Source organism: Aplidium turbinatum, chromosome 18, assembly GCF_918807975.1.
Source record: "Aplidium turbinatum chromosome 18, kaAplTurb1.1, whole genome shotgun sequence".
In the NCBI taxonomy this organism is placed as follows: domain Eukaryota; kingdom Metazoa; phylum Chordata; class Ascidiacea; order Aplousobranchia; family Polyclinidae; genus Aplidium; species Aplidium turbinatum.
The window spans coordinates 11,296,914-11,315,539 of NC_137489.1; the positions used below are offsets into that span (position 1 = coordinate 11,296,914).

The 18,626-nt window shown below is 36.9% G+C and overlaps 1 protein-coding gene across 1 annotated transcript; it reads right to left on the bottom strand.

Annotated features, from left to right (window-relative positions):
- Positions 1-410: 410 nt before the first annotated feature.
- On the bottom strand, positions 411-18,414 carry LOC145787693 (cholinesterase 1-like). The gene is made up of 10 exons (XM_082599493.1): positions 18,118-18,414; positions 17,274-17,397; positions 16,528-16,738; positions 15,261-15,394; positions 14,285-14,487; positions 13,214-13,478; positions 5,019-5,188; positions 2,918-3,085; positions 2,471-2,603; positions 411-1,727 (listed from the first exon to the last, which is right to left on the bottom strand). Exons 2-10 carry the CDS (start codon positions 17,391-17,393, stop codon positions 1,422-1,424), a joined length of 1,710 nt encoding a protein of 569 aa, XP_082455619.1. The 5' UTR covers positions 17,394-17,397; positions 18,118-18,414; the 3' UTR covers positions 411-1,421.
- Positions 18,415-18,626: the final 212 nt, after the last annotated feature.

Sequence of the window (18,626 nt, forward strand, 5' to 3'; positions counted from 1 at the left end):
AATTCTGCCATCCGCAAGATGTCGCTGAAAGAAGAACGCGCATGTTTGCAGGTTGCTCAAAAATGCACGCGGAGATTTGAACCACGGTCGACAAACCTTTTTGCTTCAAACCGCGGTACCTGTAAGAACCTGGATGTTTATTTATTTTTCTCATTTATCAAAGGACACATTTATCCAGGGCGGTTCCAGAAAGTAAACTCGGAGGAGAGCGTCGATATCAACAAAGCATGATAATGTGTAGGTCTAGATTAATCCGACTTTGCAAATACACCAAGACTAAAGCTTTTTTGTGTGTTATGGAGTAGGAGTCCCATGTTTCAAGGAACCGCCGTCTAGAGGTTTACTCATTTTTGTCTGTCAAATGTTTTGTAACTATTTAAAATACAAAAGCGACAAACATGATGTTATAGACAAGTTGATATTTATTAGCTTGCAACACATCAAGGAGTTTCTGTCTATTTAAAACCAAATTCTTCAGGTATAAATATTTCAATAGATTGACTTTGCTTTTAGCAGCATGATCGTTGCTTATTTCACAAGTGAAGTAAATAACTATTTCAAGTCATCAAAGTCAGTACATCTATGCCATTTTGTTAAAGTATATAATAAATAATAATAATAATAACATTGCGCTTTCTTGCAAAATTTATTTTAATAGTTGGTAGAACAAGTTAATGCAACGTTAAATGTTTGAAAAATGACAAAGATACTAGATGTTGACAGTCAGCAGCCTTGGCCCTTGACAAAAATGGTTTTGCACCCGGGGTGATTTTAAGGCCCCCAATTGTTTTAGCGGTATCTAACCGAAAGGATAATCAAATGTTTTCGATTCTAATTCACGACCCGAGTGTGAAGCACAATAGAATGAATGCCATACATAAGCTAAGCAAACTGGAGCATGAGCACTAAACAGCTTATAGCTGACAGATTCAAGCAAGTTAATGAATTGTCCGCATTTTAACTATGCTTTTAGAATATGAGAGGGTTCATTCTTTGCTAAAATGATATGAAAGAAATATTTTTATTTTCGCTTCACTGAAGAAGTTTGCTAAAAAATATGGACCCACCCCACCAGTGGATTGCGAAGGTAGGGGGTGAAACAATGCTTACATGGCACTGACGACTGCCCATGCAAACAAACAATCAGATTCCAATTAAAAAGCAGCCAACTCATAAAAGTTAAGAGATAAAAACAAAAATTATGGGGTTTAAACAAAATAGGCTGAATAAAACCACAGCGAGATTCAAACGAAATAGCACACAAAAATTATTAAGAAATATTACAGTAATTACTGCCTTTAGAATACTATTGCAAACACTTTTTATATTTTAAACTATATGCAGTGCTCTATTGGCGATTGTAGAGTGTGGGATATAGTCATATGTACATGCACCATACCTTTCACTACTACCACTCCCAGCTACAACATTTTTAAAACTGCAAAGAAGCCACGAAAACAACAAGCAAATAGCAAAAGAGCAATGTTTGTTGGCAATAGGATCTGGGTGCCTGACGTGGTGGAGGACTGTGTCACGGTTGTCGTTGATCCTTTAACGGTTGATGTGGATGTAGATGAAGAGATTTCCGTACCGGATCCATCCGATGTATCAGTGTATAATCCTGTGTTGTCCCAGAAGTCGCAAATATTCTTTTTGTAGTTGTTCTCCACCAGGCTGTCAGGGACAGTAATTTCTATATTAGATTCGTTGCAGGGTCTTGCAGAACACTGCAATGAAAATACAAAACGAATATGACACAATTGCATCAGTTTATTTTGAAACTCTGTTACAAATGACACAAAGCTGACTTGATGTAGGCTAATACAAATAAATAAATAAATAAACTATGCAATGCTATCAGAAAGTAGAACCGCTATAAAAAAGCAAATGTTTATCTATAACGGTTTGTTTATCATGATGGAATTTTCCGTGTTAAAAGTTTAAATAGAAAATAAGTTGTAGGTTACTCAAAGCTTAAAACTTTTAGATGTTTCAGTTTTGCTTGTTTTCATTGTATTTCAATTTTTTATGATGTTAAATGGGCTTTATATTTTCGATTCGAAATAGTTTCGAAATCGACTGGAAATGATGTTTAATTTAGGAAGTCAAGTTTTACGAGGCGTTCAATTGCAGAAGATCTGCAAGAGAATGATTGGCATATACTTTATGCAAAAATTGTTCACCAGACGTGGGCCATCTGGCATAAAAAAAAAAAACTTGTATCAAAATTATGAATGCACAGCATAATAAAGTTAATGTAAGCTACACAAGATAATTTGACAAGTCACAAATACAAACATATAGGTTATGCGTTGTATTAGGTTATACAACCAATGAGATATCTTGATCTGTATGAAGTATATCTAACGTGTTATTTTATGAAATAACGTGTTAACAGATCAACTTATTATTTATTTCCCAATGAAATCATATTTGTAGACTTTGCTACCATACGCAGACAGGGGCTCACCTCAGAACTAAACATATATGGAGGCCATGATGTAAAATTGTTTGACTGAGATGGGTTTCCGAAGTAAGCAAAATCTCCCCAATACGCGCTGAACATATTTGCTATCGTCTCATCGTTTTGTGTAAAGTTCATCCTTTTGCAATGAAATAAAAACATGCATTTCATTAGTTGTCTTATTTCTCTTTCACAACCACTACGTCTGCAACTTTAACACACGATAAAGCGCCACTCTTATGGTCAATCATAAATCCTTAAATAAATAAGGCCACCCTCCATTATGAGAAGCTGGATGTCGCAAGACAGGAGGAAAATTATTGTAGAAATAGGTGATGCAGGTATTTCATTGCGTAGCCAAAGTGGTGAGACCGTCTGCACGATGTTAGAAAGGTTGTCTAGTTTGATAACCATTTTTCAATCTGTAAAATGACTGTAGACATTTTTTCTTACCCGTAGCTTGGACCTGTACGGAAGACAAAACCAAGTTCCGAATCGTGAAACGCATATCCGCAAACTTCCGGTAAATTTACTTGAACTGCTTCACACCCTGGGCCCCCCAAAGCATACGCGTTGCTGTACAAATACACCTTTCCACCTTTGCTTGTTGCAGACATAAATCTACAAAAGTCAAAGTTAAATCAAATACTGCATAGTTATAAAAAGTAAAATCAGCCAAGTTCGGAAACTCGCACTGTATAATTTATTGATAAAAATTTGCCATCATAAAGGCGACTTCTTCAGTATCTTACTTTAAGAGAATTTAGTGTTGTTAATTCGGTGTCTCATTCTATTTGAATAAGAAATCTGTATATCGAAAAAACGCAACAATGGTTCAGCAGCACACTTCAATTACATGCTCAATGTAAAATGTACATATGAAGAAAACTTTCATACTTCAAAAACTTTTAACACTGAGCAACTACCTAAACAAAAACGCATCGGTTACTGGTTTGCATTTGTTTCTATAGGTTCCCTTTATCAAACGGTAATTTGCAAGCAAGGCATTTGTCAGTGGCAATAAGTTGTTAAACTTTGAAATTTGAAACTTCACTTCAATTGCATTGAAATGAGCAAAAGCTGTAATAACTTCATCATAGTGATCAGTCTCATAAAACATGACACTCGCTTCAAAAATAAGTTCAGTCCACCCTCTTCTCCAGGTATAACATCATGTAAATATATCAATTGCAAAGCGTAGTGCAATTACATACTTAAGAAATTTTTAACGTTTCTATTTAAAAACCTATACGTTTCTAATGCTACATTAATCGCTAAATCAAAAGCGGTAAACCTGACAAATTATGAAATATCGCGTCAGATTTACAAGGCTCTGGTAATAAACCAATTTACTTCTTTTTCTTTCTTATGAGAGGTTGTTTTTGAACTACATTTCATTGGGGTCAAATGTCCGGGCATTCTTCGAGCAGCCACTTGATTGTAGAGTCCTCCAGCGTTAACAGGCCAACTGCCCTTCGAGGAGTAAACGTCGGGCAGTGGTATAGGATGTGATCTGCTGTCTGTTCCTCTGCACCACAGTTGCATGCCGCAGATGTTGATAGGCCCCATTTGTGCATCAAGTAAGCGAAGCGCCCAACACCCGTGCGGAGGCGATTCAACCGTACCCAGGCAGGTCGGCTAAGCTCTTTTCCTGGTGGCATGGGTCCAGCGTCGGGAACAAAGGTGTGGAGTCTGGAGGTGTTGTCTGTCCACTCCTCTTGCCAGGTATTGGCAATCCAGGATGAGGCACTGGTGTTGTGCTCCAGCAAGGATTGTGCTTGAGCGACAAAGGGGCTTCTCGATTTGAGGCGTTTCTTTATTACCGATGTGATGATGTAGCTGTGGAGCGCGTGGTGTGGCTCCAGTGACCGGCGAGCCAGGGAGAGTGTGGCAGCTTTTGCGGCGAAGCTCAGCAGGGGCGATGAATTTACTTAATTTACTTAATTTTACCAATTTACTTAATTATCATAAGACCATTCATAATTCAAATTCATGATTGCAATTATAAATGTTCTCATTTACCCATCCACCCCATTCATAATACACAAGAACCCTTATTCTCAAAAAGTTTTCTTTTCATGATTTAACAAACACAGCAACATCAGCTTTGCAAAACCATGACACTTCACAAGTGGATCTTAATTTGGCCTAACCATATCCTGATATTCAACGATGTCTATTAGCTATGTGTTTATGGTGTCCACCTGTGATATTCATCCTTAATGTTCGTTGGGAAATTTCATATAAAATTTTATGAGGCTGACAACTATTTGTAAGTTATAATCGAACTATGAATTCCTGATCGAAGTATTAGTCTTGTTAGTGTTTTCTTTTTTGGTTGTAACCGATTTAGTTAAATTGTTGAACAATTTTATAATTCAAATTATGCTTTCCAGGGTGGCAACTGTCTACTCGACCGTATGATCGTTTCTTTGTCTTCTTATGAAAAACGAAACTTAAACATTGTGTGTATTTCTGTTTTATGTCGTTTTTATGTTTTTTTTTTGATAAATAAACAACTGATCGATTGATTGACTAAGAAACTAAAACTTACCTTGTCATTGATCTTGTTGGGCAGATGAAGTACCCATCAGTCAACTCTGCAGCTAACATCGTAGTGTAGTCGTTGCTTGACCAATTACCATTCGTTGAATTTGACAGATCTATGTACTCTTGAGACACAGTCGCAGAAAGATCTTTCCCAAACAAAAATTTGTTGGCACGCTAAAAAAATCGCATAATTTTGGGTTATATTGTTTCAAAAGACTTGAAAACACTCAAAAATTTTCGGTTACATAAAAAGCAGATTATTGGTCCGAACAAAGAATGTACCTGTACAGTAAATAAATAGCTAGTTGACACACCGTTACTATACCATTTTGAGCTAGTAGTAGTTTTATGTATTGTTTATCAGTACACAGTAGTGCTTACAGGGGTTTCAAGGTTTAAGCTACTTTTCAGGGCTCGGCTACAAAATGTGATCACAATTAGTCAGAATAGTGTGCAACTGTGCAATACATATTTGTTGCAACCTAGTTTTGTGTAATCCTCAAATCAATAATAAACTTTGGGCAAACAAAAATTTGCCAAAATTATTAATAATTTTGGGCACAATTAGTAAGAACATGGTGGGATACATATTTGTTACAACTTAATTTTGTGTAACCTTCAAAACTCATATATATATGACACATAATTAATTAAACTCAAATTGTTAGTTTCATCAGAAACCTTTTTCAATATCATTTTCAACAACCCTACTCCCATGTGGTATATTTATTGCCTGCAAATTTGTGTTGAAAAGATATATATAACCATCCTGGTCTATAATTGAAAATCCTGTCTGTTCGTCAAATGCAAATGCTGGAACAATCCTATATTATTGTTCATCAGCAGTGATTTTCTCATTTTAGCTGACATCTACAAATCTGTAAGTGTAGTGCAGTTAACATATTGGCCGTGGATAAAAATAGAAAAAGAAGTTACAGAAAAAAATTTAAATGTAGAAAGCTGTTATTCTCGGATAATGTACATTTACGAACATTTGAAAGGAAGCATGCCGGCTCCACCAATGTATCTCAGAATCAACTTCTGAAAGTCAGTGAGTGGTCTGTGGTAGAAGATTTAGGACTAATGCCAGTAACTGTTCGCAATGATTTTGTTCCTGTAATTGAAAATATAGTGTAGTTTTGCAGTTAAAAATGAAAATGTAGTTTTGACACACCATCAATTTTAAGCTATAGGCTGGGTTACCATTTTATGCTTATTTCAAAAAGTTATGCTCATGTTCAAGTACAATGTCTTAGAAAATACTACTGGGCTTGTTTTTTATGAAACATGTTTATTTTTGAGTTGTGTGCTTAGTTTGTTTTAGTTCATTCCACAGAATGTTTTTCATATTATAGATTTATTGTGTATTTTCATTCAATATGTAAATCAAATTTAAAACTAAGCTATTTCTTTCTTGTATGTTAAATTTTTCTTGCGAATAGCTACTTCTCTTGATGCTAAGCATCAAGAGGCTCATGATAAGCTTTTATTCAAAACTGTAGCAGCTCAATTTTTTTTTAAACCCAACAATTTCAATAGAAGCATCACGTAAAAGCTTGCATTAAAGAATTTTTTACAAGTATCCCAAAGCAAAGAGCTTTTTTTTGTACACCAACTTCGATTTGCCAGTCATTGGATTCAAAACACGAGCAGCAGTAACGCGGTTAAAGGCTGCTTTAACATTTCCAATCTTAACATTACGCACAGGAACTCTGGCACCAGCCTCATCTTTACCGACCAAATCCAGAGAATCACGTGACGTCACATAAAAATCATGCAGAAGAAAATAGTGTTTCCTATCGTTGGTAGGTCCACACTTACGACAGTTATTTGCATGATTACAGTCTCTAACCATATGCTGGCGCAAACAATTCAAGCATTTGCCAGCTTTCACAATGACATCTCTCCGATCTTTAGGTGTCAAGCGCAAAAATTCTTTACAATTAGACAAAAAATGATATTCAACTTGACCACGTGACGAACAACAAAAACACGCCGGTATGTCACTATGTCTGGCCACACCGCCGCGCGGTGCGCCAACAGCAGTCGAGTACTGCGAACTCCCTGAAATCACATTATCATGGGGTTTTACCGACGTCTGCCTAACCGGACATGAAGGCAATTTTCCTTTGCCAAACTTTTTAAAATGCTGCGACTCACCAGAATCGCCCATTAGCATAATGCTAAAATCAGTCGACTTGCGCGTTTCCTCCCGTACTACAAAATCAAACAAACTCTGAAAAGTAGGTTCCTCAGTGCTACCATACTGATCACCTAAAAAGTCAAGATAACGCTGCTTAGCGTCAAACGGGAGTCGTTTAGCCAAATCCAAAACAAAACGTCCTTCTAATTTATCACGCTGACCATAAGCTTTCGCGTAAAGCAAACACTGCGACAATTCATCTTTAAACTCTTTCAAATCACTGGAAGAGATAGAAGTCAATTTGCTACCATAGCGATACTTTCTAATTTCTGGTTCTGCGAAAAGACCTCCACGAACTCCAAAACGTTGGGACAAGCGAGATAACGACATTTCTATCCTGTCTTCCTCTGACAAGCCAGGAGTGTCGGAAACCAAATTAGCAATCGTTTGTGCAGCTGTTCTAACACAAGCTGCTTGCAACAAAGTCAAACGAGTTCCCTTAAAGGGCGAAGCTGCCATCAAGGCCATAACACGATTTTTAAAGAAGACAAATGGCATATTATTACCATCGTAACCAATCAAGGCCGCCTTATCGAAGAACGTCCTACTATTTTGGTATTCAAAAAAGCAATCCTGCTGTTGAGAACTCGATTTAGCGGGAGAAGACAAGCTATATCCCTTAAGGGGCTGAGTGGGCTCAGTCACATGCACAGCCTGATCACGATCCTCAAACACGTTAAAATCAGGAGACACGATACGCCTCTCACAACCACCTAAATTACGTGTAGCTGGGCGATCAGCAACTAGCGGCGCAGAAAACTTTGAAGGGGGCAAAGCATTACTGCTAATGGCGGCCCCGTGACCTGTACGCTCTGGGGGAGGAGTTCGGTTGTAATTTGCAGACCTTGGCTCTACAGCCTTCGGAAGACCCTTAGCCGCGGCCCCGAGACCTCCTGAAACAGCTGGAAAACATGTGGATTGTACAGGTCCACTTACAGATTGAACAGGCGTCTGGAAAAGGTTAGGTAAATTAAACTGCGATTGATGTTCACTTCTGGAATGCCTAGAAGAGCCCTTCCTAGAGCTACGCCGGGAGCCCAACTCAGAACGATATTCAGCTAAAGCTACCTCCTTACGTTGTTCAGCCCTCAACTGTGCGTCTTTGAGTGCGAACTCAGCAGCTCTCGCTTCGGCTTTCGCGTCAGCCTCAGCTCGTACGGCCTCAGCTCTCGCGGCGGCCTCAGCAGCTCTCGCTTCGGCCTCAACTCGTATGGTCTCAGCTCTCGCGGCGGCCTCAGCAGCTCTCGCGGCGGCCTCAGCAGCTCTCGCTTCGGCCTCAGCAGCTCTTGCTTCGGCCTCGGCTTGGATCTGGAGCTCCTCTCGTCTTAGCTGTAGGTTAATTTGTGCAACTATCCGTGACGAGCTCTCAGACATCCTAGTGCTTACATTTGAGGCGCTATCCTCAGGATGTATGTCAGCATCTAACCTATCTGAGAAATCACTTTCTTTTTGTTCGAAGTTATTTTTTAACGAGTTAAATTCGGGATCTACCCTATCACGAAGTTCTGCCAAGATTGCAGAGTTAACAATTTTACTCAAAAGAGCATGGAAATGCCTTAATTCCTCTTCTAAAGTAGATAAGTTAGATCTAAAAATTAACAGTTCCTGCTTATCACTCAAAGAACCTAGGGCCACAGAAAGTTTCCCAATTTGAGTCAAATTATCCCGTCTAAGATGCCGGGCCTCTCGAACTGACTTAGCCTCATCGTTAATGGGTCCCTCCCCAGAATGGCCTGCCCGACCGCAAAGAACATCATCAGGCTTAAACTCAGTCGAGTCGACGGCGGTCGAGTCCCTGTCACCACCGAGTGTAGACATATTAAATGTTAGAGCTAAATTTAACAATTAAAAAATTAAGTTACACAAACACACAAAATTACAGTAGTTATAAAAAACTTAACTGCAAAGACCGTAAAAATACAAAAAAGAATTTAAATGCACGATACCGTAGCTGTACGAGTATGTGAAGTCCAAACGTCCACAAAACTTGCTTGGATTCTTCCACTTGAATTTTCAAGCACAGATGGATTGCCTTTAATCTTCTTTCTTGCCAATAAATGTCAAAGTTATTTTTCTTCTGTACCAAACTGAGAAGAAATGTCTTTACTTTTTAGCTTAAAGTTCTTCAGTTGCCTACCGAGAAGAAATGTCTTTAATTTTCTTTGCTTCTTTAGACTACCAACCAATAAGATCTTCTTTTATTATTTCTTTGCTTCTAAGTGCTTCTGTGCCAAACACTAGACAGAGAATCGTCTTTTATTTTTTATGGTCACAGCGGTAAACCATAATCTCTTCTTGGGAAAATTTTAACACAAAGTTCCCTAATCCGTTCGTCTGTATATAATGACCGAAGAAACACACACTTGAACTTCTTTTCAAACAGTGTATTCCTGTAAAATTAGCCCGAGGCTACCGAAAACGAGGGGGTGCAACGCCTACACCACTTAAACTGTCACTACACAACAGATTACTTGGATAAAAGACGGAACCTTTGTCCAGCTAGCAAGCACTAAGCCAACAGTTAAAAGTGCGGCCAACTTTCAAACAATCATTTTACGAATGACCAGAATAGATATCAATATCTCAAATTCACGTAGAAAGTAACTGTGACGCAATAAATGAAAGACAATTATGAAGTCATTCCAACAGGTGTTTAAAGCTGATGTAATATTTCCTGTTTAAACAGGCCCAAACAAGTCCAAACAAGTGTGACACAAGTCTATGAACGATGGTGCAATTTTGGCACATTTTCTAGCAACTTCCATGACGTAATATTCAGTAGACTTGAACGGTTTTATATGACGTTTGATTTGTACAGAGATTGGCCGTAACAGGTAGTGATAAATGGCAGGGTAACACACCACAGACCAGTTAGACTCCATTAATAACTGTTTCAGACTGATGTGTTCTATACTCTAAAGCACCTAACACAACAGTAGTTTTTTGAAACTGTAACTTATTCTTTATTATCAATATACTATCTGATTTAAGCTGTCTCATATGTGGACTATCTTTCTGCAGATTTAGTGTTTCACATCCATGTAGTAGTAGCAATATTGGAGTAAGTTGCACCTTTTTGAAGATGTAGGCTACTGCTAGTACTGCAACACAGCAAGATAAATGTAACTTTAATGGATCCAGGATTGAAGCTATAAAAAAAAAAATCACAGGTGTGATGTTGTATTTGAGTTTGTTCCTGGGTGTCAATGATAAACTGAGACAACTATGTTGTAATGTAATGTTTATTAGTCAGCAGTCAAGATTAATTGTACCTACGTGCAAAAAAAATGTGACGTGTTTTGAGGTGGAGCATATTTCATCGCAAAATTGTTTCGGGCACAATTTATCATATTTGGGCAGAATTTCTTTCGCACCCCCTAAAAATACGCTTCTCCTACATCTATGGCGTATCCAATGCTTATAATATAATTACAGTAAAAACGTTACTCATGTTAGGCCTACAGCTGGCTTAATATGCAATATACATGTTACCAGGAAGTCAATAGCATTTATACTGGTTCGTATTTTGTTGATGGACCCCGGATTGTTTATTTGCCTTGCGTATTACCATATTTTGTGAGAAAAACTTGAGGGTCCACATTTTACTTGGTACCTGGCCGAAAATACTGTTTCAGCAACCTAGTCAGCGCATATTGCATTTTTCTTCAAAGGTAGGATAAATTAGCCGGTCGCATTATATAACTGATGTGTTGACTTTGGTTATACAGAGCACCTGATTTCTTTTTACAGAGCATGACAATTGACAACTTGCTTACAAAAAAGAGCGGTTGACAAACTACGTAATTTTAATAAACACCAGGCTCTAATATACACCAGATCAGGCCAAGAGGTCAAAACGGCAGTTACACTGCCCGAGCCGACTACGCGAAATCACGTAGCATTGTGACGCCTCATGACGCCCCATGATGTCACAATGCCCCAAAAGGGCTTACTGTGTTGCCAATCTTGAGTTTTGACAGTTTTTTTTTTTACTTTTTAACCCTAAAAACGATTTTATATCCAATAAACCCTTTCAAAAAGTGAAAATACAAATTATCCGCCAGAGGAGCTGGAAGGTTCCTTGCTGTTGTTATGCAAAACTGTAATTTCAGGTCCTGAAAGCTTAGACTGGTTTTTATAGGCTGCACAACTGCACTGTATTTAGGTAATGATTCTTGACAGTGCTGCTGTGTAAGTTTTTTCTTTATTTTAGTAAGATCATAAATAATTTAAGGTTTAGTTAGATGTAGTGGTCGTTTAGGATCAGCAGGTAGCATAGAGAGAGAGAGAGATATTGTTTATTTGCCTTTCTAATACGACTCGATATAAAGAAACACAATTACATACAAATCAAAATATGGCAATAGAAAGGTCTGGCAGCACCGAACAACCTTGCGGTTAACCAGTCAAGGTGCTGCCTGTCATCAGTCATCTTACATTGCAGCATCAGACATTATAACTGTATCAATAAAATATAATGATGGATGGAACAGTAGCTTCGAAATCGAATTGTATATATAAGGTTTTGTAGAATATTGAATCAAGACCAGCTGGGAAAACATGAGCATATAATGAATCATATCGTTTAAGAACACAAATACGAGGTTACATGAGATAAAATAATTTAACTGAACGATTTTAACGATTTAATAAGAACTTAACAAGGTAATTTTATAAAGTTTTTTAAACAAAGCTAGGTGTTTGCTTTTAATACATTCATCCAATTCACTCCACAATTTAGTACCCCGATGTGTCAGAAGATTGTGTGCCACGGATTTGTTTATTTGTGGAAGAAAATACTTCATTTTATTTAGTTGTCGAGTGTTGTGCGAGTGAATATTATCAAGCTTTATAAAACGATCTTGCAATACAGGCGGTAGATTATTATTGGAAACTTTATGCATAAATTTTGCAATTTCGAGTTTGTAAATATCTTCACGTTGTAAAATATTCAAAGATTTGTATAAGCTAGTGACGTGACTGAATTTTGTACTTCTAGTGATTGCGCGAATAATATTATTGTGTCTTACGTCAACTTCCTTGATTAGTGTTTTACCTGCAGTACCCCATATAGTAATACCGTATTGAACACGACTATATACTAGACTATAATATAACATAAGCAATGTTTCCTCTAACACATAGTTACGAAGGCGATAAAAAATTCCGGAATATCGGAAATAAGCATAGCCTAGTTACCAAAGCCTAGTTACCGTAGCCTAGTTATCCTGACCAGCAGAAATTGCTGTTTTTACATTGTTTCAACGTCGCTAAACGTTGAAATCGTGTAGAAAAAGGTACTTTTGCTGACTAGGATGCGTTGAAACTGAGAAACATTCACAGAAGCCCTTCGATTTGTTCCAAGAACCCAGTTAGCCTAACAGTTCATTTTTACATTGATTCAACGTCTGAATACATTGAATCACCCAGTTGGCCTACCGTTTTTTTACATTGATTTCATGTCTGAATAGGTTGATTCTATGTAAAAAAGAAATGATTTGCTGACTGTCGCGACGCGCTTGTAAATGCAATAATAATAATAATAATGTTAGTTTTTATATAGCGCTGTATCCATCGCAGAATGCGTTGCTCCTCAGCGCTTTACAAAGCAGACAGTGTCAATGCAGCCGTATAGAGGCGCAACTGAGTACATTATTACCCGAATCCACTCCATTACTCAGTGCCAAGCAGAAACTAGATTCAGTACCATTTTTAAAAAGTCTTTGGTAAAGGCAATGGGTTGTTTCACCAATCAGTCGCAGCACCGATTTGCACCAAAACTTCAAAGTGCGATTGTTTGTTTGGCAACATATTTTTTCATTACCATGGCAACAAGAGCAAGAGGAAAATTCTTTTCATTTGCTCCAAACGCTGGCATTCAAGGTGCCAGCGTTTGGAGTGCTTTGCAGTGCTTTCCCCTTATTCTTTTCACAGTCAACTGCTATATACACTTGGACAAGTACGTAATTATGGAACATGCATCATAGCATACTTACATTTAATACAAGTTGAGAATTTGATACATTTCCTCTCTCGAACACAGCATTAACGTAGGCCAACTCTTGAGTGTTCGTTCCAATAATAACGTTTTTCTCGTTGTGCCACAGTCCTTGTTGGAAGAGGTTTAAAGGTTGATCAGAAAACTCAACACCATCTATGATTGGTCGATACGGTTCGATGCTGCTGAAAGTGTCACTGTTCTTGACCGCTTGCTCAATCACTTCTTTTTGTGCATTTACCAGCTTATCCATGGTTGCATTCCTATTGCAAATTGATTGTACGATTACATTTTTCTGTTATCAAAGTTGGCATGCAGACCAGTATACAAAAACAAATCTTGCCAGGTCTGCAACCTTATAATTTTTTATAAGTCGTAGAAGTGTCGTAGATTACATTAAAAATCTTATATCAAATCGTTCAGTGTTTGATACGATTGTAGGCATGACCTTCTAATTGAGGATGGCTACGGTTGTAGGCTATACTAAACAATAATGATTTAACAAAATAAGTAAGTAAAATCTCAAATATAAAAAATAATCATAAACTATTTGCATTTGCAAAACTTTCTTGATTGGACATTGCTCCTTTTGTTAAAAGTAAAACAATTTAATGCAATAGCACTTGAAGAAAACAATGACAAGTAGAAATTTATTTGTTTTTGTACAAACACACAGAAACTGCAAACGCTATTCCTGACAACTAAACACAGGAATAATAAATTGAAGTTGCATAGCCTAACTCAGTGAGGAACAGCAGATCACAGTAAAGTCAAAAGAGCAGCAAAAATTCAGAAACAATTTAATTAGAAAATTTATGATAACCGCAAGTGCTGAAGTAAGGGGTAGGCTGAGAAGTTCACTTTCGTGTCTACTTTCAAATATTCTATGTTAGCATATCGCAATCACACGCCGTCGGTTGGCATCGAACCAATGACCTTTGAAACGTCAGTTTGACGTTTTCACTATTCTAGCACAGCGCTCACACAAACGTAAAGGCTGTCTACGCGGAGGAGTATGGGACAGGAATCAATATAATTATGTGTAGATGAATAGTCTGAGATCACTTGCCTCAAACAGCTTATAGAATGTTCTTTGCATTCTATAATGTCCATAAGAGATTCTGTAATCACGGCTGCCTGTTCTGGGGTTTGGTATTGAAACACTGCTGGATTACTTTCCATGATTGCGTTTTGAAATAACGGCTTGCTAGTCTCTGACAGCAAATGGAACATCACGGCTTGAGCTCCAGCGCTCTCACCAAATATAGTAACCTGGATGTAACACAAATATAACTAAAAATGAAAGTTTGCCGGTGTAATTGTAGCCTACAGTTGGTGTTTTTCTTATGATTGTTGTAAGTTGTAACCCTTTTGATTTCGAAGGGCAAGTGATAATTGCGAGTAGAATGGCTGCAGGTGAACCTGCGGCTTCCTGCTATGAATAGTATTCTACTCGCAATTTTTAAGTTTTGTATCACCAATCAACTCTGCAAGAGATAATAACTTCAAGTTTATCAGGTGGTATAGCGGATTAGACAAGAGTTCTTTTGAAAACAAAGGGAAAAGGATAATAATACGTTAATTCAACTCGGTAGGCATATGTGCAATTATTGAACAATATACTTGGCAGACAGCTTGTTCAACACGGCCAAAATTAAGCTTTTAGAAAAAGATGTTCAATTCTCAGTCTAAAAATGCATATTTTTTAAGCAATCAATGCTATACAGTAAGCACGAAAACCGAGAGCTATATATTGTAAAGACATAATAATAAACAACATATCAAGCAGAGAGTTAACTATTCACGCTAACAAAGAAAAAAAATATTGCTTGAACGCTTTTCATTCAATTTATTTTATTATTTAAGAGTTCTAGCATTGAAAACACTGATAACCTAAAGTCCTAAAACATCTTTAAGACCCAAAAACTTATATTTAGACTCCAAACTTATTGATTCTTTTAAAGCGTATAGAAATGAACTCAAAGAATTAAAGTAAAACAATAAGATCGAAGTCGCATACACGAGAATTTCTCTTTTACACCTGCCTTTGTTTTGTCTCCACCAAACTTCCCGATATTATCTTGTATCCACTGCAAGGCTAATTGTTGGTCTTTTAAACCCTGGTTTCCAGGAATACTTTCACCTGTACTATCCTTGTAGTACAAAAAACCAAACGGACCTAAAATAAGAATATAAAAAAACACAACACTTCATTTAATTAATTAATTCTGCCGGTTATTGCATAATATTACAAATCTACTGTAACAGGTTCTCTTTACATTCTAATCCTACAAATTTATTGAGTTGTTAAATGTTGATTAACAACAAAATAATTAATTTACAGAGCAACATTATGTAATTAATATCTGCACAAAGAAGGAATTCTTTTTTTAATAGAGTAAAGAATAAAGAACTACAAAGCCGAGGTGGAACAGAGCCCCAGAACTTTGCAGATAAGAAGAATTTTCAAACGATGATCTTAGACATAAACAACAAATTCTCGTTATCAAGTTGCAAAGTAGCCTATGACTCAATTTGTGTCGATGGTTTTTCGAGTCCGTGAAACTGAATGCTAGAATCGATGTTTCGGAGATGGAGGGCAGAGCGGAGGTTGTTTGTGACTTCGATAAGTGGCCTATTCCCAGACATCAAATCAGTTGTTTTTTACATTGATTCAACGTCTCGACTCAACGTCACTGCGACTTTTATGACTTTCTATATTGGAATATTCACGGCAGTTTATAACTGCAATTGATTGAGTTTCGCTTTTAGCAGCATGATCGTTGCTTACTTCAAAATGTAGATATTAACGACCTGTTTTAGCCGGATGCTGCGAGTTCGCTGTGGTAATAGCGAATTGCACCTATTTATAACTGATATGATGCAATGAGAAAGTTTAAGAACCTAGCATAATGTCTATTCATGACAGCTAATTCTTTATTCTAGCCAAATCTTGCATCATACAAACATGTTTTGACATCACGTGAACGCAAAACTTATATGCACGTTGGTTCATAACTCTCAACACAGAAACTCCTTTTAAACGCAAAAGTTTCAAATTCTTCAGAAACAATTTTAACAACAATAATTGCCTAATTTGAAGTCAAAAAGGTGTCAGGTTACCTCAGGAAAAAATGTCGTTTGAAACAACTCCAGCTTATTTAGGCTATAACTTACGCAATAATTAAAATACTGCAGATTTAGTTTTATAAAGCATTTAGACGGTCTCCTGGGCTGAAGGGGTTAATTGTGACACTTCTTTTTTACATTCAAAGTAGCCTAAGGAGAAATAGCCTACTGTACAATACTAACCAACTCTGAAATTACTGCCAACCACAATCGTATTCGTATAGTTGCTCAAGTATTTTCCGTTCTGTTGTTGGTTAGTTGCACTCCCAGCATAGAAGAATCCACCGTATATCCACAACAACACTGGAAGCTTCTTTGAAGGAGGTTGATCTGCATCACTTAAATTTAAGGAGCTTGGTACACTTATCTCCAATATGAGGCAATCTTCCTTGTTCTGCATATAAAGATGAGATTGGAGACGATGAAGATGGATTTATTGAATACAAGCGCATTATTGAAGACGCTCATAGTCGAAAGAATTGCTGAATACGTAATAAACAGCATTTGAACGACAAGCACTGAATGACTAGTAAATCTATGTTTTCACTTTATTGTGAAATTAGCAATATTGATGGTGAAAATCTTTATCTTCGGACTGAGAAAGCTTCCTTGGAAGCTTAATTCTGGCAGTTTCGCGTACTTGTAGACAATATGAAGCACTGACACAGGCTCATGACCGTTGAAAGGACGACTTGGGTCGGGTGCCAATAAGATTCCTGGTCCTGAAACAAGACATTGACTTTCTGTCTGTTTAATGCAAACTTTGAACCACAGGCATGTTTTTTAAACTTCAAAACATACTTTTGATGTTATAAATTTAGTTGGAGTTAGCAATTGAAAGCACATGAGTTGACCAAATGTTATTTGCATTTTTATGAAATAAATTCATTGTGATAAAACAAGTGATATGGACAAAAGAGATACAGTACGTTTTCTAAACAAACTCCGTCATCACACGTTTCGTTTTTTTGCGGGCAAGCTAACCCAGTGTTAAGGGAGACATCTAGCGGTTCTGTTTCATTTTCTGGTTCATATGCTTTTGGAGGCATAAACCTAAACAGCAATGAAAATATTACAGTTGAGTTTTTCTGTCAAAACTTTTTGCATAGCGAAAACAAAACATTTCAGAGGTAAGTTTGCTTTGTAGACTACTATTTTGCAGTGCATAATAAAGTTAATAATAACTAAGCTATATTTTATAGTGGCTTAATTAGTAAAAAAAATTACTTTAAAAATATTAGTAAGATATTTTATATTGCTACGTCGTTTTATATATTATAGTCTTGACACTTTTAATACTAAAAAAAATCTTGTTAAATACCAAGCAGAAAAGACGAAGTTGCATTTTTACAATTCAATTCAAAATTACAGTATATGTTGTAAATCGTAGAATAGTTCGGTATTGCAAAGGCTTACACATGCTTGAAAGTATGCCTTTCTTTCAAACAAAACTGCTGGTCTTCGATGTAAGTTCAAATTAAAGCAGTCAATTTAATGAAACAACTTTTATAAAACATATCAACTCACAACGTTATAAATGAAACAGGTAATTGACTTAAGTTTTTTAATGCTTTGCTATAAAATAATACTCTTAAGGATATTGTGTAAGCTACAGTATATTCGTGTCTAAATAACAGCACAATTCATACGAAAATTTGTGTTGTTGATTAAGACAAACAAACATATAGGCCTACAGAAGTATAGGCTGCACTCATGCCATACAAAATAATTAAATATGTCTAACTACTCAATAAATAACCAAGTTTTGCTTACCGCAAGTCATCTAATGGTGGTTTTGCATACGGAACGTTATGGAATTGATGGGCTTCGTCGGTAGTAACGCCAGAGAGCAATCCGGAAGTGGTTTTTACTTGAGGTCTTGCGATATGTTCGCTTTTGTAAACAGACTTAGGCGGGTGCTGAGTGTTGATAACAATTTCGCTCCAAACATTTAAAATGTTTTTGATATACTCTTCTGAGTTTTGTTTAACGATTGCTGCATCTGTGCATTGAATTCTTAAAGCTAAGCACACGATGCAGACGAATGCAATCACTTGGCAAATCGCTTTCATCTTTGTTGCAGCAATGATCGGCGAGAAAGAACTAAACTTTAAACAGATAATGATGTTGCATTTCATGTCATGCTGAGTTTCTTTTTTTCTGAGGCGTCACACGTTGCGAAAAAAGATGTTATATATTCGTTCTCTGCAACTATAAAACTTGTTTAATTCAATAGATATGAGTCAAAACATACACAAATTAGAATTGCTGGGCAACACTCA

Excerpts from the sequence above, each read along its gene's own strand:
- LOC145787693 (XM_082599493.1), bottom strand. The coding sequence starts at position 17,393 with ATGCCTCCAAAAGCATATGAACCAGAAAATGAAACAGAACCGCTAGAT. Across the intron at positions 5,189-13,213 it reads ATTCTCAACTTGTATTAAAT|CGTGCCAACAAATTTTTGTT; the intron begins GTAAGTATGCTA and ends CGATTTTTTTAG. Across the intron at positions 2,604-2,917 it reads CGTACAGGTCCAAGCTACGG|GATGAACTTTACACAAAACG; the intron begins GTAAGAAAAAAT and ends TCATTGCAAAAG.